General features: G+C 46.5%; 1 protein-coding gene across 9 annotated transcripts in view; it reads left to right on the plus strand.

The window, feature by feature from the left end:
• Positions 1-22584, plus strand: part of PLEKHA7 (pleckstrin homology domain containing A7) — a 220398-nt gene that overhangs the window by 124225 nt on the left and 73589 nt on the right. For 8 of the 9 annotated variants that reach the window (XM_088843056.1, XM_088843054.1, XM_055423282.2 and 5 more), the window contains one exon: positions 10066-10152. In XM_088843056.1, coding sequence (XP_088699182.1) covers positions 10066-10152 — 87 coding nt within the window. Of the gene's footprint in view, positions 1-578; positions 717-10065; positions 10153-22584 lie in introns of those variants that run through there. The other variant, XM_055423287.2, reaches the window with a different exon arrangement.

The following is a 22584-nucleotide window of genomic DNA, read 5'->3' on the forward strand; positions in this document are numbered from 1 at the left end:
TCTCTCCAAGCCTGCTCTGGGAGTGAGAGCAACATGATTAAATTGATGCAGAGAAGACCGTAGCCATCCCAAGCAGTGATGAAAGAATCACAGATTGTTACCACTGGGAGAGAGTATGATGGTTGGTAACTGCTCAGGCTCTTCCCGACCATGACCATGAGAGATAGTGATGAAGGACCCCTCATTTCGCCACCAAAGGCTCTCTGCTTGGGGGCTGATTTCAGCCCCAGCGTGGCAGAGCAGAACTGAGTGTGCAATTCATTCTGACTCCAGGGCTCACAAGCGGAGGTATTTCTTATGTCCTCTTACCAGAGGGGCAGCCAACCCCATGGTCTCAAAGAACAAAACTGGGGCCTGGAGCCACGGAGTGCCTGCCTTTGTTTACCCCAGCTAGTGCTCTGCTTGGCCACAGTGGGGCGGTGACTCACAGCTGGAACTGTGTTCCTGCATTGCTGCCAGATTGCAGACTGTGTGTGTGGAGGGTGGGGATGGGGGGGGCGGTAGGGAGGAGAATGAATGAGTAGGAGCCAGTGGCTGCTGGATTTGTAACACCTTGGGAGGCAGCTGCTCCAGAACCAAAATCGAAATAGAGCGGGCGGGCTGTGAGCCTCTAGTCTGACTTGAACTGGGAACTCTGGGAAGACACAGCATGGAACCCCAGCAGAGAGCAAACGTGTCTGCTGCCTTTCCCATGGAGAACGACAGCCCAAGAGCAGGTTAGTTCTGTACTGGTTTCTAGCATTCACTTTACCGTGATGTATTCTGATTTGTGAAAGTCAAGTCATGAGTGAGAGAAAGGGAGTTTTCGATGGAGTGGTTGGGAGCACCTGTAGTTAAAAAAAAAAAATCCAGTTTAATTGGGAATAAACAGGACAAAAGTATCATTAACTACACCTCCGTGCTGTCATTACGAAAGATACTCTGTTGGCAAGTGATACTGGGGAGGACAGCTGTTCTGCCTCCTTCCTTTGTGTTTTCAATTATGTGCAGTGTTGTTACATTTCAGTCTGGCTCCGGTAATAGTCTGAGATGAGCCTCAGCGTCTTAAGATGTTACAGCTGGAGGATCTCTAAACCATCACCTGGTCTAGCCTTCTCATTTTATACTTGAGAAGTCTGACTTATTGAAGAGCATTAAATAGAAGCATAAAACTGGATGTTCTTTAAGGTAGAAAATGTTTCTATGCAGTTTTGAAACTTCTGTAGAGTGTGTGTCCCTGGCTCAGACAGCCTGCTGGGGAGGCTGTTTTGTCTTAGGCTGCGCTTTCTGAGCCATGAGGGCTTCCTTGGTGGCTCAGATGGTAAAGAATCTGCCTGCAGTATAGCAGACCTTGGTTCGATCCCTGGGTCAGGAAGATCTCCCTGGAGAAGGGAATGGCAACCCACTCCGGTATTCTTACCTGGAGAATTCCATGGATAGAGTAGCCTGGTGGGCTACAGTCTTTGGGGTTGCAAAGAGTCAGACATGACTGAGCGACTAACACGTTCACTTTTTTCTGAGCCATAGGGCTCCAACCAGTGAGGGACAGAAGTGAGACTCAAGGAATGTGCTTATTGATCTTAAACTACTTGGCTTGGTGAGCGAGTTTAAGTTTAAATAGGAGGCTGAGTGTTTTGCCTTAACTCAGAGGGAAAAAAATGTGTTCTTTAGCCAGGCTATTAATACTGAAGCTTGTAACACAGAAAAGACAAAACAACTCTGTTAGAGTGGAGATTTAGAGCTAGCAAAAGAAAAATATGACAGGAACGGAAGGTTGAGTGTCTGCTCTGGGGCAGGCACATTATCAGTGCTGTTTTTAACAGTCTCGCAGAATTGGAGTTGGCTCCTCTTTTTACAGATAAAGAAACCAACACACTCGGAAAGGTCTTTAACTCCTTCAAGGTCATGCACCTCCAGTGTGTGGCAGAGCTGGGGTTTGAACTCCAGCGTGTACGACTCTGAATAACCTGGGGTTCATGCTTTGGAGGCCTCAGGTGGCTTCTCCAGGTGGAGGGTCTAACCCCGTCATTGGACAGATGAGGAAACTAAAACTCAGCAAGGTTGTATGTTTTCTCAGGGGCGTAAAACTAGTTTGTAGTAACAGAACTGGTCTCCCCACTCCCATTACATTGCTTCTCTGCCAACTTCCTTAAAAAAAAAAGTTAGGAGAGGGAGGCAATCTGGGTTTGATTTCCTCATTCAGTCAGGAGTTGGGCTTTAGTCTTTTCATGGTTATTGAAGTCCTGTGGAGCCACAATTAAAACTTCCTATTTAAACCAGCAGTCCTAAGTATTGGAGCCCCATATGGGGGCTCGGGGAGAAGAGAGGCTTGCAGTGTGGGTTACTGGGTCAGAAGAGGTAATTTATGAAATAAATTGGCCACTGAATGCATCTGAAAACACTTGGAGAGCCTAATGAAATACAGAACTTTTCAAATTTTGCCGGAAGACTTCAGTCTGTTAAATTCAGTGTTTGGGAAGGAGACACCTCCCTCTTGCAAGATTTGAGAGCTTTCAGTTCACTCCATTAATTTTGTGACTCCCTTGAGACCAGCTCAGCCCGCTTTGGCACTTTTAGGTGAGGAGAGCAGCTCCTGACTACCCCTCAGGGTGTTGGGTCTGAGGGTTGGCTGAATTTCATGTCTCTGCCTAGCTGGGTGTGAGTCAAGCATGGACTTCGTGGGGATGGGGAAGGCCCTTCCTTGGTCTGTGCCACGCTCCCCAGGGCTGGAGGACTCTCCAGCCTGGGTGTAGGATCTTCGTCAGGGCCTAGGGGCCCCGGCCTCCCCCACTCTCTCTGGGGCATGTGTGATACGTTGGGCTGCTGAAATCAGAAAGTGAGAGGGGTTCTGCATAGCCTCTCCCTGAAGGTGGTATGAGTTTGTGCTCAGGCTGGTGAGATAAAGGAGTTCAAATGCCTGCTCCATGGCATTGCTGTTCTGTGCTGTGGGAGATACATTAGAAATCAGTGAAGGACTGCTCCCAGCCCTGCGGTTAACTTAGGATCTTACTGGAGCTGGAGGAGAGGGGGAGGAGGGCAAACACAGATGAAATAGTAGAAAGCAATGTGAGAGTGTATAATCATCACCAAATTGCAGGTTTCACACCAAATACTCTCCCAGTTCACAGAAAGGAGATACAGGTGATGTTTGTATTGTCCTCCTCTGCGTTTTTAATCACCTAGTAATTGCCTCCGGGGTGTTTGCATTCCGTGCTTTGATTCTCTCTGCTGAGTGTACTTCCTTCTCCTTTGCAGGGGTGGTAGAGGGGGTTGCAGGGGAGGGTTAATTTCTCCAAATTACATTGTAACACAGTTGGGAGAGAGCCAAGGATGAAGCGATCTTAGCATGTTGGTCTCTGATGTGTCCTTCCTCAGGTAGAAAGAGCAGAAGCCACTGCCTTTGTATGGCTTATGACCCTTCAAGTTCTTGTAATTTTGTGACCCGAGTCCAGATTTCTGTAAGGTTCTCCAATGCATGAAAGGAAAAGTAAAAGTGAAGTCACTCAGTCGTGTCCGACTCTGTGTGACCCCATGGACTGCAGCCTACCAGGCTCCTCTGCCCATGGGATTTTCCAGGCAAGAGTACTGGAGTGGGGTGCCATGTGCTGCTGCTGCTGCTAAGTCACTTCAGTCGTGTCCGACTCTGTGTGACCCCATAGACGGAAGCCCACCAGGCTCCCCCGTCCCTGGGATTCTCCAGGCAAGAACACTGGAGTGGGTTGCCATTTCCTTCTCCAATGTGTGAAAGTGAAAAGTGAAAGTGAAGTCGCTCAGTCGTGTCCGACCCTTAGCGACCCCACAGACTGCAGCCTACCAGGCTCCTCCATCCATGGGATTTTCCAGGCAAGAGTACTGGAGCGGCTTGCCATTGCCTTCTCCGTCTGTAAGGTTAGCTAGCCTATTTGGAGGCATGACCTCGCTTTAAAGTAGGAGTTTCCTTAGTCATTATTTCTCATTCATTCATTCAGCACATATAACAGAGCCGGACTCTGTTATGGGCTGATAATAGCAGTAAAAAGACAGGCAAGGTCCTTACTCTCTTGGAATACACCATTAGTCAGGGACACTGATGATCATCAGTAAGAAAAATAACAGTAATAATTAAAATAGGATGATGTGATATGACTGGGAGCTACTACTTCAGTGGGTGGTTGGGAAGGGCTCTGAGATGATAATTCTGCTGAATGGCAAGGAACCAGTTAAGTACCGGGGAAAGCATCCAGTACAAAGGTCGTTAAGTAGGAAAGAGCTTGGTGTACAGGGAGCAGAAAGGAGATGAGTGTGGCTGGAGCAGGATAGGGAAGAAGGAGAGTGGTGCAGGAAGAGGATGGGACTAGGCAGGGGCCAGATCACCTGGGATCTTGGAAGCCAAGGTAAGGAGCTCGAATTTTAACTCTCTGGGTGATGTGGAGCTGTTGTACGGTTTAAAGGGGAAGTGTGTGTTATCTGACATTTTAAAAGATCCATCAGGTTTTCTGTGAGGACAACGGATGGTATAGAGGCCAGAGTGGAAGCAGGAAGAGCAGTTAGGTGGCTGCTGTGATGACTAGGGTGTGACTGTAGGCGTGGAAGAAAGTGTGTGGATTCAGAGTATGTGTTTTAGATGGAGGCAGCAGGACCTGCTAATATATGATGTGCGGAGGTTAAGGTAAAGGAGTGGAGGATGACTCCTAGGTTGCTGGATAGTGATGCTGTTAATGGACAAAGGGAAACCAGTAGGGAGCGTTATTGGGTTTGGTGGGGGTGAGGCGAGGAGACTCATTCTGGTTTTGCCCTGTTCCGATTTAGATGCCTGTTAGTTACCGCTATCGTCAAGACACAGCCAGGTTCAGTGGACATTAATTGAGTACCTTCTGTATGCCAGGCATTGTGTGATGCCGTTTCATGTATCCTCACAACAACCTTTCCCTGTGTGTAAACGGAAGAGCTGAGGTGGCTTGTTCTGGTTTACACCCAGCTCTTCTGACCCCAGGACTCTGGACTGACGTGGTGCCCAGTGTTGATGGCACTCGCTTGGAGAGAGGATGGGGACTGTCTGTTGGCTTGTCAAGGCCTGCTTCCCGTGTTTCTGGAAGAAGGGCCTGTCAGAGTCATGCTGTGCAGAGAGCTGCCTGACATTTTCAAAACAGCGCAAGCTCCAAAGACCACATCAGTAACCTCCTAAGCCCCCCTTAGGAAATGCCACAGGAATAGCAGTGACACTTTGTACTAAATGAGCAATTCGTAAAAGTGTTAAGTAAAAGAGAACAAAAGTTGCCTGAGAAGCGTTGAGGGAGGGTAGAGATGCCATCGGGACTCTTGGCCGCTACGTCTTTACTCTGCAGCCCAGATGGGAGCTGAAGGCGGGGAGGCAGTTTCTTAACGGTTTTGGAGTTTGGGTTATCAATTCGGGGACTTAGCTAGGAGCACTGTTTTGTGACCCGGCGCCTTGGTTTCCTGGAGACACTGGGATTTAGAACAAAGATAGTAAGGGCCTTGACAAGCCTGGAGGCAGTGCTGACCGTGGCTTGAGGTCTGCAGGGTGACCCTTTTACAGTAATCTGGGAGCTGTGTTGAGGAGCCAGAAGGTTCAGAGTGGGAGCTGCTGCCATGCATACCAATGAGAAGAGCCTTGATAGAGTCCCTCCGTGGGCTCTGAGGCCAGATACTTTCCTTACATTTTAAGCTGTTTCTTCTCCTCTTTACAGCAGGGGCCAGATAAGAGCCGGTGCTGACAGAGCAAATCTGTCACACTCTCAGCATACCAATACCACCACTGTCAGAAAAGATTTATCAAGCTGGTCCGACCCCCACTCTTGAGCACCATTCACATAAACTCCAGAACTTCTCCCCATGCTGAAAAGGATGGCTGTGCTAAATTGAAACCTTTATGTTTATCCAGCCAGAGTCACTGTTCACATTATAGTAAAAATCTGTATGAATGGAAGATTAAATTTGCAAAAACATTGCAGGAAGCTGTAGGACTCATTTACCTTTTTCCCTGTCTGTGGTGGGCTCTTCCTTCTACTGAGCTCAAATCAGCCTGCAGTTCTCCCTGGACCTCACTCTGTTCTCTTACCAGGTCTCCTGCGTTGGCTGTCAGACTTCTTTAGGGCCTAGCCCAAGTCCTTCCAGCTCAGAGCTTGTGAAGACCTGCTTGTTTACGTGGATGGTTACCCATGGCCCGCCTGTACGGGGATGGTCCTTCCCTGCCACTTGCTACCCATGCTCCCTGGTCCTCTTGCAGGCAACACTGTCTGCTATTCAACCTGGATGACTGTTCCTGGGAGGAAGAGTGGGATCTGAGAATAAAGGCTAGGCTGTGTTCTATCTCACTTGCTGAGTAACTTTCTGAAGAGCAACAGAAGCCCTTGTATGGAGGGAAGAGAGTTTCTGGGCTCCGTTGAAACCAGCCACCTGGCTCCTGGCCGGGCCATCTCCATCACTGCCGGGGAGCAAGGTGGCAATTCAGGTTTAAGAACAGGTATTTCAGGGGATTTGTCTGTGCCTGCTGTGTCTTAAGACAAGGTGATAGGACATGAGATTCGTCATGGGTTTTAGAAAATAAAATATCGTGAAATGGAGCAAGCTTGGAGATTTGGCTGAGGGGCCAAGGACAGCAGGTGAAGACAGAGGACCCTGTGGCCTCCAAATGGGCGTGGGGAGCCAGCGTTCAGTAGCTGACCTCCATTTCGTGAGGGTGAGCCTGGAGTGGTGTAAAGACATCAGAAGGGTGGTAGTTGCAGGAACACAGGAGTTGACTATTGAGGGCACGTCATTTACCCTTTCTGGGCCTTTCCTCACCTGTGGTTTGCTCTGATGAAACACAGCCTGCCCTGTTGGGTGTTCAGACAGATTAAATGAAATAGTCCAAGGACCTAACTCTTCTTTGCTCAAAAAGTGCTGAAGCAGAAACTCTGCCATAAGCAAGCTGGGCCAGTTTAATCAGAAATCATCAAATTTTAAGACCTTAGTATTCAGGAGGCAGTACTTTGATTCATCTCTTTTCTCAAATGTATTGAATCCTCTTTTTTTTTTCTTTTTAATTTAGTGATCCAGTAACATCCCATAACCCAGATCTTCATTTCCTTATGTGTAATATAGAAATAAAAATAGCTGTGCTGTCTACCTCAGTGGGTACTTGGGAGGGTCAAATACGGTGATGAATGTGACCACACTTAAAACTTCATGTAAGTGCAGGAAATGGTGGTGATGGTGCAGTGGTTGATAATTATTTTTGGCAAAAAGGGCAGCATCCGTATTAGGGAAGAAAGGCTGGGGAGCTGCCTCTAAGGTCTGATCAAATGACAGCTATGTTTTTGTCCACTTTAAAAATCTTTCTTCTAATGTTAGAATGTGAAAATCTTCATAGTGCCCACACCTTCCAGCTCAGGATTCATTTACCCAAGACTCTGGGCCTATTTAAGCTGGTACACGTTGAGCGTGGGGAGCCCAGCTAGGAGTTGGTATTCTAGTTGTACAGTGTTCATGAAGTCTTTGCTGAATGCCGCTCCAGGCACAGAGAAGGTTTGCTCTTTGCCTCCCTCTGCCAGAAATTCACCAGACTGACCTTGTGATAGGACCAAAGGCTGATTGGGGGTGCCTTTGGGGTGCCTGAGTGCCACACAGGTGTTGTCATTCAGAAGCTTGGCCCCGGGCTGAGGGGAAGGAAGGAGGTGGGGAGGGAGAGGGAATAGCAGTAAATGCTGCTGTTTTTCACATGCTTTGTGTTTAGGGACTTCTGATCATGCCTAGAAGGCTGCCAGCCCTGCGGACTTCTGAGGGAAGGGAACAGCAGGTTATTGTACAAAGAGCATCAAATTTAGATATAGAAGACCTGGATTCATGTCCCAGTCTTATTGCTTATTGACAAAGTTACCTTGAGCAAGTCACTTAACTTCTCTGAGCCATTTCCTCATTCATAAAGCAGGAGTTGATGGTACTAATAGCTAAGTTATGTAAGAAAAGACTTTTTTAGAGGTAATAATGGATAGGAATTATTGTTATTCCCATTATGAGCAGAACAGTGTTTTTCCTCCAGGAAGAAATGAGGCAGGTTTAAGTTAGAGTTTGTGTTTTCAAATTCCCTGGTGTTTTTCAGATGTCTTGTGTTTAGGGACTTCTTTAGGGTGAATGGAGATGACTAAAAGAAACTGGTATAAATCAAGCCTAGCCCGTGAACGCAATACAAAGTTTTCTGAAATAGATGTCAAGGGGGCTTGCTTCTCACCCTTATTTAGATGCTCATGCCTTAACTCTGCTTTTTTTGGGAAGAACAGCTTGCTGCCAGCCAGATGAGGTCATGGGATTCCAAGGGCTTTGCTTGGAACCAGGAGCTGAGAATTTGAAGGCTGGCTGTGGTTTGGAGGGTTGAAAGGGTGCCAGGGGTAGTGTGTGGTCGCAGGGCCAGGAAGCAGCCTGGCCTGATGGCTCTGCCTGCTTCATATCTGGCTCATTAGGATTCCGGCTACTCAGACCTCAGTGCCAGCCTTACCCAGACACCCCAGCGCAGGATGCCCTGATGGCCCCAGGCAGAGAAAGATAGACTTGGGCTTAGAGATTTTTTTTTTTTTTCTTTTTTAACCTTTATGCTATGCTCATTTAAACCTACTAATGTCTGGGGTGAGTCAGGGCTCAATTTGGAGATGGGACTGATATCTTAACACTATCAAACTAAGATGATATATTGACTCTGACAGTAAAAGCATTTTAACCGTCTGTATTCAGAGCCTTAAAAAATGACCATGCCCTTTGATTTAGTAATTTTATTTCTGGGACTTTAGCCCAAGGAAATAATTTGAATTGCAGAGAAAGCCCATATATGCAAAGATATATTCACTATAATAATGGGGAGTGGGATAGGGGAAGCACCTGAAATTACATTCTTCCAGCATTAGAAGAATGTCAATCTTTATAGAACGTAAGCATCACGGTGTAAGGACTTTATGTTCACTTTGTATCTCTAGGACCTAAGACAGTACCTGGCACACAGATGGCCAATAAACATTTTTTGAACAATTATATGAAAAAAAAATTTCACACTTACATGATGAGACTGTTATTCACCTATTTCAAATGAAGACATCTTAATGACATAGGAAATTTTCTGTGTTAATTGGATGTGAAGAAAGCAGGATACAGATTTCTAAATACAGTAAAATCACATTTAAAAAAATAAAATGATTTAAAGGAAAAAAGAAAAGCTAGGAAAGAGAAGATACCCAGGTGTATATGTCTGGGTAGTGAGATCACAGGTGACTTTTTTTCTTTCTATAGTTTCTAAAATGTCTAAAATAACTATGATTTTGCAGTTGAGAAAAACATTTTAACATAAATCATATTCTTTAAAGAAAAAAGAGGAGGTTAGATTAGTTTATTCATGGAGCAGAACAGCAGCCTCTAAAGCCAACTCCCCCTTCCTTTCAAAGAAGCAGGCAGCCTTTATGAATACACAAAACACCTACACATTCTGGTTGTGTCTGTCAACTCGGCGTGGAAGCTGATCCCTCCTCACATCAAAAGGGTGATAGAAACTGCACAGTGTTGAAATTGTACAGGTCGTGTTGCAGAGACATGCCCATACATTTATATCCCATCACTGAAGTGAAGACATTCTGTAGTAGGGAGAAGAATTTTAAGAAGATAGATTTTTCTGGGTGGGTGTTAATTCTTAGAATTCTTGCCCTGCTTCGTGGGTTTTGGAAGCTGTTGAAAGTGCCGTCTGCTTTCCTTCATTCTTGTTCTCAGCTCGTGCCGTCTTAAAGTAACTTTTCGCTGAGTGGGTCAGTTTGTAGGAGTGGAGTCAGTTTGTAGGAGTAAGCGCTTCATGGACTGTCTCTCTAAGATCCAGTGTTGTCTTGGGGGCAAGACTTGCCTAGAATTGAAACCCCCGTATGTCTTTAGTGGGCTTTGGCACCTGAGCTGGAGGGTTTTGGTTTTTAAATGCAGCTGGGTTCTGACAAGTGTCTCTCCAAGGCAAGGCTGGCGGGCTCACCCTGGGAGGAGTGTGCGATGAGCAGGGGTCTTCAGACACCACTGACCTGTTGTTGTGTCTGTGAGCCTTTCCACTCACGTGACTTCTCATTCATTATCTCTCTCTCTTTTTAGCCATAACCAGCAGACCACAGCCTTCAGGCATCCTGTGAGTGGGCAGTTTTCTCCAGAAAATAGTGAATTTATTCTTCAAGAAGAAGAGTAAGTACATTTGTGTATTCTCCTTTTTTTAGGCACAGCTTGGGAACTTAAAGGCATTTTGCTCAAAAAAAGCTTGTTGGGCTACTTTCTCTCTCAGACATAGGGTCTTGGAGTGGATTGTTTGCTTCAAGGTGAAACTCAAGAATTTTGTTTTCAGTCTCTAGACTTCTCTCAGTGGGTAGATGTGGAAGAGGGGAGGTGATATGCGGGTGTGCTGTGATGAGTATTGTCAGAGCCTCTTCAGAGTTCCCTTTGCCCTCAAGCATCACCTTACGCACTAGTTATGCTCTGAGAGGACCCTCTCCCCTGCTGTTGAAAGTACTGTAAGTACAGCCTCCCGAGGAAGCCTCGTGTAGGAGCCCAAAGCCAGGGCTTAGAAGAGAGGAGGGCTGGTGGCACCCTTTGTCTATGAACATTTTGAGTCCTTTGTGCTTGCTCTTCCTAACACAGGAACTTCTTGCTCCTCAGTCCCATTTCGGCAGGGCTTCTGGGGGCTCAGAGGCAGGTTCTACCACCCAGGGCTTCTCTGCTATAAAATGCATGTACAGCCCATGCGCACATTTTGGGGATGTGTTTGCCTAAAAATGAAGAAGGAGAAACATGTGCAAGTGTCTGTGTTTCATTCTGATCGTTTGAGACAGCTCTGTTTGAAGAAAACAGTTCTGTCTGAGAAACTAATAGAGACATTGGCTTTACGGGTTTTTCTTTCTTTTTTTTCCTATATATATATACACATATATATATGTGCATGCGTGCTAGGTCACTTCAGTCACATCTGACTATGCAACCCCATGGACTATAGCCTGCCAAGCTCCTCTGTCCATGGGCTTCTCCAGGCAAAAATACTGGAGTGGGTTGCCACCCCCTCCTCGTGGGGATCTTCCCGACCCAGGGATTGACCTTGTGTGTACATCTCCTGCATTGGCAGGTGGGTTGTTTACCCCTAGTGCCACCTGGGAAGCCCATATATATGTGTGTGTGTATATATATATATATATATATATTTGGCCACACCACACGGCTTGTGGGATCTTAGTTCCCTGACCAAGGATTGAACTGGAGCCCTTGGCAGTGAAAATGCAGAGTCCTTACCACTGGACTGGGAGGGAATTCCCAAGGGTGTTTTTTTCTCCCCTTTAAATCAATTTTCTTCTGTTTCGTCACTTAGATATGTTCAAACGTAATCTTATATTATCAGTATTTGTATTTTTACAGTGTTTTCCTCTTGTAGTACTTACACTTATAAATTAAGGTAGAAAACTTCAAATATATACAAAAGTAGAGAGATACAATAATAAATCTGATATATTCACTATCTATCTTCAACGGTTTCTAAAACATGGCTGATTTTATTTTGTCTATATCCTCCCCCTCACCCCTGGATTATTTTGAAGCTAATTCTAAACATATTATTTCATCTTAGTTTTTTTTATCTCAGTGTTTTCAGCTTAGAATCATTATCCAACAAAACTTTTAAAATCAGAAATCTGTAATTATAATCATGCTGGCATTCCCTGCATGCTTACTCTGTGCGGGGGATTTTCTGTGCACATCTCATTTAATACAATAATCCTGAGAGGTAGACCATCATCACCATTTTAGAGGCAAAGATGCTAAAACCTGAAAAAGTCATGTCACTTGCCCCAAATTGCCTGGCTAGCAGTAGAAAAGCCAGGATGTCACCCCAGCCTGATCTCTTTGGTCAGGTCTGAGCCTTTCCCTAGTCAATATGTTGGTGCTGGCCCACAGGACATGACAGCCAGACTGTGGGGCTTGTAGCGGGTAGGAGGGATGTCTGACTTTGAAAGCATTAATACTACTACAGAAAGAGTGGGTACGAGGTAAAGATTATCTTATCTCCTACATCAGAAAAGAACTGCTGTGTAAAGACAAAATCAGAATGTGGATTCTCCGAATTCCAGTTTGGAATGAGTTTGTTTATAGAATCCTGAAGGTCAGAGGCTTTAGGGAGGTCATTGAGTTCAGCCCCCAGTCCTTAGGCATCCGAGAGACACGGGCGCCTGTCGTTATTAAAGGTCTGGTAGAATCCATCAGAACACTTAGCTTGAGAAGTTACCAGCCTTAATAAGAGCTTCTGGAGAAATGCACATTTTCCATCACTAAACACACACATCCTTTTCCTCCTTGTTAACAGGAGATTTTACCCCCTGACTACTTCTGAGGAGGCGGCCTCTTTATCCTACCAAAATATCTCCACAGCTAATCTCAGTTCCATCCAGTTTCAAAGGAAAAGACATTCCTTCTTTTGAAGGGTCACTTTTTCCCTCTAGACCTCATTTCCTGATGTCATAAGGGGTGCTTGCTTATCTCAGATGATAGGTACAACTATATGGCCAGACATTTCCTTGAAGCAAACAGAACGTGCTTTAGGCACTGAGAGGACAGGAGGCCTTCTGTGGACCGATGCGGTGACTGCCGTACTTATTCATTGACTGCTTAGTGGGTGCCTACGTCAGGGGCTGTGCCAGACTGTTCAAAGACAGCAACAAACAAGACGAACGTGGTCCTGCCTGTGAAGAGCTTATGGCTGAGCAGGGTAGATAATGACACAAGATCACAAATGTGATAAATGCTCCGAATAGAGGGAACACAGGGTTCAATGGAAGTTGATAAATGAGGGTTATAACCTGGCTTAGGCCTTGGGGATCGTGGAAGGCCTTTCCACACTGGGAAAAGATGTTTTAAATTGAGATCTGCCCAGTTAAGGTTATTCAAAGACCAAGAGGGGAGAGCATGGGGACTCCATACGAGGTGAGTTAGAGAGAAAAACGAAGAGCACCAAGTGGATTCTGGAGCTGCTTGGGAGGTAAAATTGACAGGGTTTGGTGATAGATTGTCTCTAATGGTGACTAAAGAGAGGGAAGATTTTCTTGAAGTGTCTGGAGGAACGGGCAGAATTTAGATAAGAGAAGATAAGCATGCATGTGTGTGAGGGTCAAGTGTGACCAGCCTTGGCAAGAAGTTTGACTTGTAGTGGAGGTTTGTGAAGGAGATAAGGTTGGAGAGGGATGTTGCAGCCAATCATCCAAATTGCTTCCTCCTGAAATAGACTTGCTTCCCTGGTGGCTCAGATGTTAAAGCGTCTGCCTGCATTGCGGGACACCTGGGTTTGATCCCCGGGTTGGGAAGATCCCCTGGAGAAGGAAATGGCAACCCACCCCAGTATTCTTGCCTGGAGAATCCCATGGACAGAGGAGCCTGGTGGGCTACAGTCCACAGGGTCGCAAAGAGTCGGATACGACTGAGCAACTTCACTTGGCTTTACCTCCAGGTAAATCCTGGGGAAGCTCCAGAGGGTGAGTGAGGCTTGATTTCGCTTCACAGAAACCATTCCTTTTAAAAACTGTGCTAACAAATAGGATTTCTGCTTTGTTCCCTTGGAGGAGCTTAATTTTGTTGTGTAGTGTGATACGTAGTGAGAAAAATAAAAAGACTGAGGAGACCATTTGTGTCCTTTATATCAGCTCTCAGATTAATATATTGGTTGAAAAAGAAAAACTGGCTCTTTTCTTTTCCTTCTCCAAAGAGGATCTGTTAAGGTCACATTGATTCCTCTTATCAGAGCCTCCACCCTGGTTTTTTGGAGTGAATCCTTCTAGAGACATCTGAACCAGCATCACCTGACAACTTGTTGGAGATTCTCAAACCCCACTCCAGATCTACTGAATCAGAGGTTTTGGAGGTGGGATCTCTGTAAACTATGTTTTAACAAGCCTGCAGGTGATTCTGATTCTGGTAAATGCTTGGGAACCACTGACTTAGATAACTTGCTTTTCCATCTCCCCTAAATCACTCCTGGATTCTTCTGTTCATCCTTAAACTCCTCCAGATTACCCATCATTCTTTGGGCTCCGGTGGCATTTCTTAGTCCGGTAATCTTGGATTTTAGTCAGGTAATCTTGGGATCCTCTCTCCTATAGGAAGAAAAAAATTCTCCATGGTGACTTCCTTTAAAGCATTACTGATATGAACAGATGACCCATCTTTCCCACCGCTGGCAGGTGGGGCTTACCTGAGCTGTTTGGTGTACCAGGCACATGCCCACCAAAAGATTGTTTTTCCATTTTAAGGATTAGAAACTTGGAGAAGAGAAATAAAATGAAAGCTGTGATCTGGCAGATCCAGAGGACATGAACTCTGAGTGTTCTAGTTTCCATGTCAGTAATACAGAATCAGTCAGGATAGCCTAGGGTCTGTGTGGAAACAACAGCAACCAACAAAATCTCAGTGACTCAGAGGAATTACGTTTTATTTCTCACTTTCATGTCCATCACAGGTCACCTGAGGGGTTCAGCTCTGTCACCTTTACTGAAGGACCTGCATCTCTGTGCTCCCATGATTACCAAAGGCAAGAAAAAGGAAACTTGGTGAACTGTGTACTGGCATATTCACTCACATTTCATTGGCTACAAGCCACGTGACCACTTCTCACGCCAAAGGGGCAGGGAAGTGCTTTTCTACCAGGCATCTGGGAATAGAATCAGAAATACTTGTTGGTCAGCACTAATGACTACACTTAATAATCCACAGAGCAGATTTATTAAGGGAAGCAGGACTTTTTGAGGTAGGTGCTGCCGAGTTTCTTTTGTTCCATGACTAGAGCGTTTGTTTTCTCATTTTGCCCTTTCTGTTATGCTACCTCGTTCTTTGTCAGAACCCTCAAGGCACGTGGGTATCAGTCAACAGGTCCTGCAGCCTGACCCCCAGGGGAGACCTCTGCACACCCAAGCCAATAGGAAATATCTCTTGGAAGAGCTGTATTAGTAAAAATACAGTGTGTAGAGAAAAGGGAAGAGTAGTTCTGGCTTATCATGATATTTGTGGACTACTTCATAAATTCATTCCAAGTTTATGGAGCCCCAAGGATATGCTAAGCCCCAAACACTTTGATTTGGGTACTCAATTTCAAGAGGGATGTTGAGCAACTGAGATTACCCCTAAGAGAGGGACCATTATGGTAAGGGGTCTGGAAACCCTGTCCTATGTTTAGTCTGTAGGAGAGAAGATGAAGGAGGATATACTGGAAGTCTTCAAGAAGGGCTGGCAGCTGGAAGTGGGGTATGCCCATTGTGTGGCTGCCGAAGGCAAGCATTGTATCAATGAGTAAAAGTTAAAGGCAGGCAAATTTTCACTTAGTCCATAATTTTCAAGGGAGGTGATTTTCAATCAACTCTTTTTTCAAGATCTGGAATCTTATTTTTAACACTAAATGAAGTCATCTGCTTCTTAGGATAAGAGTTGACTTTTTCCATTAATAATATTACTATTCTTTTTATCGGTAATGCCTAGAGCCCTTATGATTTATTATCAGGTACTTTTCTAAGTGCTTTCCATGTATTTATTTCCACAACAGTCCTTTGAGGAAGATACCATCATTATCATGGATACTGAGGCACAGAGAGGTTAAGAGTCTTGCCAGAAGTTGCACAGTTAATAAGTGGCAGAGTTAGGATTTGAATCCAGGTAGTCTGGCCTCGGATGCTATGCCTCTGACTACTATACATTCTGCCTCTCATTTCAGTGGTCTTCGAGAGACATTCCCCTTCCTTGGCTGTGCTTAGGCATGAATGTGCTGGCTAAGTAGGCTGCTGCTACTTAGAGGTTTTAATTGTATTTGCAGTAATGAAATTTGATCTAATAGCTTCATGCTTGCTCGAAAGGCACCAGCTTCCCCTCAAAGTCTCTTCTCCAGAAAGCATTCTCAAGCCTGTTTACAGGGCTCATTTCCAATGACTGGATCAATTGGTCTCCTCTGAAGGCCTCTTTCCTGAGTTTCGGTGATTTTCTTGACTTGGGAGCTTGTGGCTTAGAGGGCCACACCCAAGGGCCCTAATATATTATAGCGGAAGCCTGGGCGCAGAGAACTCCCAGCTGTGGTTTTGGTGGCTGGCACTGTGCACAGGACTATTCTCTGGTGCTGGGAAGCCCAGGAAGCCACTGACAGACGCCTCTGCAGCTCTTGGGGAAGAGGAAAGAAGCATTCCAGAGCCGTGATGCTGGCAGCTGACTGACAGCAGGCTGTATACCCTGATCCCAGGCTCTGTCAAGCATTTGATGTTGAGGTGGGGCCTGCTTGAGTGAGTATGTGTTCTGGAAGTTCAGAAGCCTGCTGTTGTGCTCAGAAGCCAGCTGTAAGGCCCCTAAGATCGCCTTGGAGTTTCCTAACCTAGGAAGAGGACCCTTGCCTGGCCTGTCGTTCTGGGCATCTGAGTAAGTTTAGCTTGGTCCTTCCACTGGGATTTGAGCAGCCTTTCGTTTTCTCATTGGACTGTGTTGGAAAAAAATAACAGTTGGAATTGCCTAGAATGTCATGAGTGGCGTTTGGAGAATATGACTTTAAAAGATACTGTCTCGCTGAAGGTACAGCTTCTCTTCCTGACCTTTGACCTCTTTGGGGGTTCATCTTGCAGGTGGCAGGGCAAGACTCTCCAAGGCATTTGCTGATTATGCCTAGGGGTGGGGTATCTCCTGCTGCCAGAGATGGCTGTTTCTTGTTCTTCTGCAGTTTCAAGTTGGTAAAAAGCTTGCAGTGAGAGATTGAGAGCCCAGGATGGCAGAGGGCGTCCTATAACTCTGAGCTCAGACAAGGAGTCTGTCCTATCACTCATCTGCTGAGCCCTGGGCTGCAAGGCTGATGCGCTGCTCTCTGCAGCTGATACAGCCAGCACCTTGTCTTTCCAGACAGGCAGTCTTGGACTAGCTTTGCCTGTTGCATTTGGTTGCCATGGCAGCAGAAAAATGAGGAAAAATGGGAACACCTGGCAAGCCAGAAGCAGAAACTTAACTGTTCAGTTTTCCTTCGTGGTCTAAGAGACGGTGTTGGTGACAATCACAGGTAAGGGGAGAGATGATGATGATGTCCTTAGCTCATTTGGGCACCTGGATGTTGGCTTGGCTCTTGATGCTGCTGTTTTGGAGGGCACTGGCACCGGAGATTCGGTGGTTGCCACACAGCAACCACATCTCTGGCTGTCTGTGCTGGGGAGATGCTGCGGTGGTGGCTTCGCTGAGCGTGGAAGGGAAGCTGCTGCCTGCACAATGATTTTTGTCTTCCTGTGACTTCCCTCCTTGTCCTCTTCTTTTACCTCCTCCTAGTCCTGGAAGTACCCAGATCTCCATCAGAAAAGGCTATTTTCTGATGAGTAAAGTGACTGCCTGGTAATCCAGGAGGAGGAGATACGCTATAAGAGGGCCTGCCAAAGGCTGGGGTTAGAATTGTAGCATCTCTGAAATGGCAAACAGAGGTCAAAGTCTGGTTCTCTCTTGCCGTAGACAGAGACGTGGAGCCTGGACAGCAGAAGACTGGACCAGGCTCACATGGCAGAGTGGGACCCTGGGTTTGGAGGCAGGAGAGAGCAGCCTTCGAGGCTCACTGGGTCGTTTCTGTGCCAGGTGAGGGGTGCTGTTTGGGCTGGTTTCTGGCTCCCAAAGTTATGCAGAGTAGGGAGAGGAACTAGAGCTTGTGTTCCAGAGAGGAGCTGGGGTGGAAGGGGAAGGAATGCAGAAAGCCAGTTGAGTAATGAGGCCACAGTTGCTGAATGAAAACCCCTGTCAGACAGCCTCCCCCAGGGTGTTGGGAGTGTACTGGGAGCGTTGGCACTGTGTCTGGGTGTCTCTTTTTCTTGGAAGAGGGAGTGTGGAGGTGTTCGCCTGTTTCGGACAAGAACTTTGTTCTAGTCCTGCTTTTCATCCTGTATTGCTTCCTCCAAACCCCTTAGGTGGTGGGTGTGAGTGCCATAGAAAATGCTGGTTGAGCTGGTTGTTGGTGAATGTGCCTCTTCTCATGCACCCAGTAATTTTAGCTGAGTTCTCCACGTAGAATCCTTGCAGATAAAGCATGAACTGGGTTGCTGGTTTCTCTAGGAATTAATGGGGCACAGATGTCATCTAATGATGTCCTCCTAGTAAGAGATTCCTGATTCCCCATAGTTTCCTAACCTCCTATCATAGGACGTTATCTTTCTTCTGGGCAAAGAATGGGAGGCCAACCTCCTAGTCACACAGGGTTATTACACATTAGAGAAGACCCAGATAAGGTGTTTAAACGTCTGTTTGTAGGAAATGATTCCTGTTGAGAAGTTAATTGTTTGGTTTGAGCTTTCTGAAGAGATAGTGCCTTGGAAATAATAAAGTGTACCTGAGATTTATGTTCTGGAATCTCCACTGGTAATAGTCACAAACAGTGCTTTTCATTGAATGTAATGCTTCATGGTTTTCAAAGCATCATTTCTGTCCACAGAACCACCTTCTGAGATGAGAATTCTTTTCTCATTTTGCAGAAATGGAAACTGAGGCCCTGAGTAGCAGTGGGACTCATGGAGGAGTCAGTAAGCTGCAGAGGGTGGTTGAGATCCTGTTATTCTGGGCTCATGGTCTTTCCACCATCCCAGGATCTTCTTGGATTGGGGATTGGTCTTGGGGCTGAGAAGAGCAGAGGCCTATTTCTGCCAGACCTTGGGACTTACCATAGGTTGGTATCTCTGTGACAGAGTCCAGGTTTTGGAATCCAGCTACTCTCTTGGGCTGGTCATTAATTTCTCTGAGCCTCAGTTTCCTCTTTGACAAAATGGAGAAGATAAAACTGGCTTTGCAGGGGGAAGTGAGATAATGCCAGCAAAGGGCCTGACACAACAGGTGCTGGACAGGTACAGCCAGGTCCCTCAGCTTGCTTGACTTTGTGTACCTGTCCCTAAGGGTTGGTGATACTTGGCCTGGCAGCCTATCTATTAACAACAGCAATGGGGTCTTGCTGTGATCTGCTCTAGTTCATGATGTTGACTGAGAGACAGCTGAGGACCGAACTCCCCTAAATTCAGACCCAAAGGAAAAAAATGGCTTCTGAATTTATAACTTCTTTTTTTTTAACTATATCTGTCAACATTATACACATTTGCTCCTGGAAATGTGGGCGGCAGAAGCAGCTCCTTTCGTAGGTGGGTAAATGGAGGGACAGAGAAAATGACTTCCTGCCCAGGTTCACCTGACGCATCGCTGAGGAAGTTCAGAGTCGAATGAAGTCACTTTCCTCCTGGACTTCTCCAGACTGATTTCTGTCTGATTCTATCTTCTTTTGTTCTTTGCAGAGAAGAGGCAGTTCAGTTAAAACTCTAACTCACTGTTTTGAACTTCAGCCCACACCCCTCCAGCAAAATAATCAGCATTCATGTAGCCTAAGTCAAGGAAAGAGAAGTCTTTGTTCAGAGCATCCCACTGCACTTTGGGAATCGGGATGGTGCAGAAACCTGGCAAACAGGCTTTTAAGTTAATAGATTTGATTTAATGACGCTAGGAGTCTGCCTTCCCATAGCGTGTGCAGTTTTGTTTTTTTTTTTTCTTGTCTCCCGGGATCCTTGTGACTCATGTGCCTCAGGGCAAGCTGCTGGGAACCGAACCACCTTCGCAGATGCTCTGCTCAGGGGCACGGGCTCTCCTCTGGGGGAGGGGACCCTGCTTGAGTGAAACCTGTCAGGAGTATAACTCAGTCGGAGGACATGAGGACAGGTTAGTGTCTGCCCTGTCAGACATTTACGTGGGGAACATACCTGTAAGATGTGACTGGCTAAAACAGATGAACCAGAATGCCCACATCCAAGGGAGTGTGGATCTACTCAGAGCTGTGTGTGCACGGGTTACACACATACACCACTGATGTTCCCACTGCTCAGACTATTGTGGTAAAAGATCTCTAGAAGTTTCCATCGTAGCCAGCTTTTCAGGCATGCAAGAAAAATGTTTTTGAATCTTTTTTCATATCCTCATTTTTGAATATCAAATAGTGTCTCAAGCATGACCACTCTTTGGTTTTTTTTACTAGTTGAAATTCCAGATCACTTCTAGTGATTTCCGAAAGTCATAAGTCTAGTCAACCTTGGAGGATCTAAGGGGCTTCCCAGATGGTGCTAGTGGTATAAAACCCACCTGCTGATGCCAGAGACACAAGAGACGTGGATTCGATCCCTGGGTCAGGAAGATCCCCTGGAGGAAGACATGGCAACCCACTCCAGTATTCTTACCTGGAGAATGCCAGGAGGAGCCTGGAGGGCTACAGTTGCGGAGTCAGACACGACTGAAGTAACTTAGCACACTCGCACACAGACAGAGGACCTAAGAGATGGTTGCACAGTCTGAAGAGATTCAGAGGAACGTCCCCTGAGCGCAGGTCTTGTTACTTGGCCAAGTGGGTAGCTGTGTGCGCCTGGTTCTTTCAAAGAGCCAGGTCAGGAACTGCCAGGTAATGGTTGACTCTTTGGCGTGAGTGGGGAGTCCTGTGAAGACATGCTCCCTGTTTATAGAGACAACACGGTTCCCTCCCTGGGGCGGGTTTAGTTTGGACTTTAGTCCTGTCTCCTAATAAGCTGCTTTCTCTGGATGTTGCTGAGCAGAGGTCTCTATAGTCGTGGAGTACAGGGTGTTCTTTGTGTGTTGCTTCCTGCCCACCCATCCCTCAGTGTCCCTCCCTGATGTTCAGTTTTGGGGCCACAGCCGGTCCTTTTCCAGCTGAAATCTGTTCATACCTGGCTGTCTGGGTGATGGTCATGCCTTCTTGCCTCACTGACCTAAGGCTGCCGGGAGGTCCTCTTTCTTCCTGCACTTTTGGTTGGAGAGCTCCCTGGCCAGCCAGCATCCCAGAAGCTAGTATGGGAGGGGACATGGGGTTAGAATACAGAAAGATGACTACAGTTAGAGCTCAAGATTGTAAGGTGCAGAAATGGCAAGCGTGGCTACCTGTCCTGGATTTCCTGGGCCATCACAAACCCAGATGGTCTGTTCTTTGTCCCACTGAGGAGCAGCAGCATATCTAGTTGATGGAATGTGATGCCGTCATTTAAAATGACGTGGATGAGTTTAAAACAAAGGAAAAAGTGTTTAGATTACAGCAAGTTTTACAAATCAATGTGGAAAATCATAAAGCAATGTGATCACAGTTATCTGGGCTTCCCAGGTGGCTCTCGTGGTAAAGAACCCACCTGCCCCTGCAGGAGACATAAGAGACATGGGTTCCATCCCTGGGTCAGGAAGATTCCCCTGGAGGAGGGCATGGAAAGCTACTCCAGTATTCTTACCTGCAGAATCCCATGGACAGAGGAGCCTGGTGGGCTACAGTCCATAGGGTCGCAAAGAGTTGGACACAACTGAAGTGACTTAGCATACACAATTATCTAAAAACACAAAAAAGTACCCCCCTCAAAAAAAAAACCAAACCCAAGCATATTACAAAGAATGAAAGTAAATATACCAGGGAGATTCCTAGTGTCCTTTTGGTTTAGGATTCTGGGCTTTCACTGCTGTGGTCCAGGTTCAGTCCCTGGCTAGGGAACTGAGATTGTGTAATGTGTGTGGTGTGGCAAAAAAAAAGAAAAAGGAAAGAAAGTAAATATACCAAGTATTAAAAATGATTTTCCTTTGGATAACAGGACTATGGTTCCAGTTTTCTTTGCTTCTAGCTTTTTTCTTATATTTCTCAAGTATTCTATAATAACCCTCATATCAGTGTCTTAAATGGGAGACAATTAAACTTGATAAAATCCCAAACAAACCTCTTTAATTGTTGGACTATGTGTCCTGAATTTGGGCTTAGAGATGTAGCTGCCATAACTGAGATGAGCCGAGAACTCTTCTCTTTCCTTGTCTCAGCCTCTGGGAATCTGAAAAGTCAGGCAAAACCAGGTTCCAGGACGACGTCTTGGGCATAGTTCTGCCTGGAGGCAGGGGCTGGACAAGGCAGCCTCTCAGAGCCCCTTCCCTCCCCCGGTTGGCTGTTATCTCTCTGCTGCACACAGCCTCTGCCAGCAGTGTGCGGGCTCTAAGTGTGGTGACATTCTCTGAGTGGGGAGCAGTGACAAAAGTCTGGCTGGGACGGAGGCTGGGGGCGGGGAATCCGGAGTGAGTGCCTGAGATGATAAGGAGCCAGTGATCTTTCTGCCTGGTGGGACTCACACCTCTAGCTGCCAAGCATCCAGCCTGGCCCAGCCCTTTGGAAAGCTGGTGCCCGCCGCGGTGGTCCTGCTACTAGTACAGCTCAGAAAGCACGGTGGTCACGGCTGTTTCTGCGAAGGACTTCCTGATGGTGCAGGGTGTCGGGGCTCTGTCTTGGGGTGTGGGAAGGATCACTGTCCTTTGAGTAGCAGTGGTTTTGAAGGAAGCAGCATAGCTCCAAATTGGAAACTGGGATTTTCCCTCCTGGCACCTCTGTAAAAGTGAGCCTGGTGAGCAGACATCCAGAACGCGTCTTCCTCGGCTGTGTCTCGCCTGGATCCTCCAGCTCCACCTCCTCAGGGCCCTGGCCCAGGCCTCCAAATCAGTTTCTCCACTTCTCTGGCAAAAGGCCTCAGTTTACTGCAGCTGTCTGGATCCTGTCACCCATCGGAGCAGCAGGCACCCAGCCAAAGAATGCTGGCACTTACACTTTGA

The sequence above is a fragment of the Moschus berezovskii genome, chromosome 14 (genome assembly GCF_049115385.1).
Source record: "Moschus berezovskii isolate FMDL1 chromosome 14, NW_MosBer_1.0, whole genome shotgun sequence".
Lineage (NCBI taxonomy): Eukaryota > Metazoa > Chordata > Mammalia > Artiodactyla > Moschidae > Moschus > Moschus berezovskii.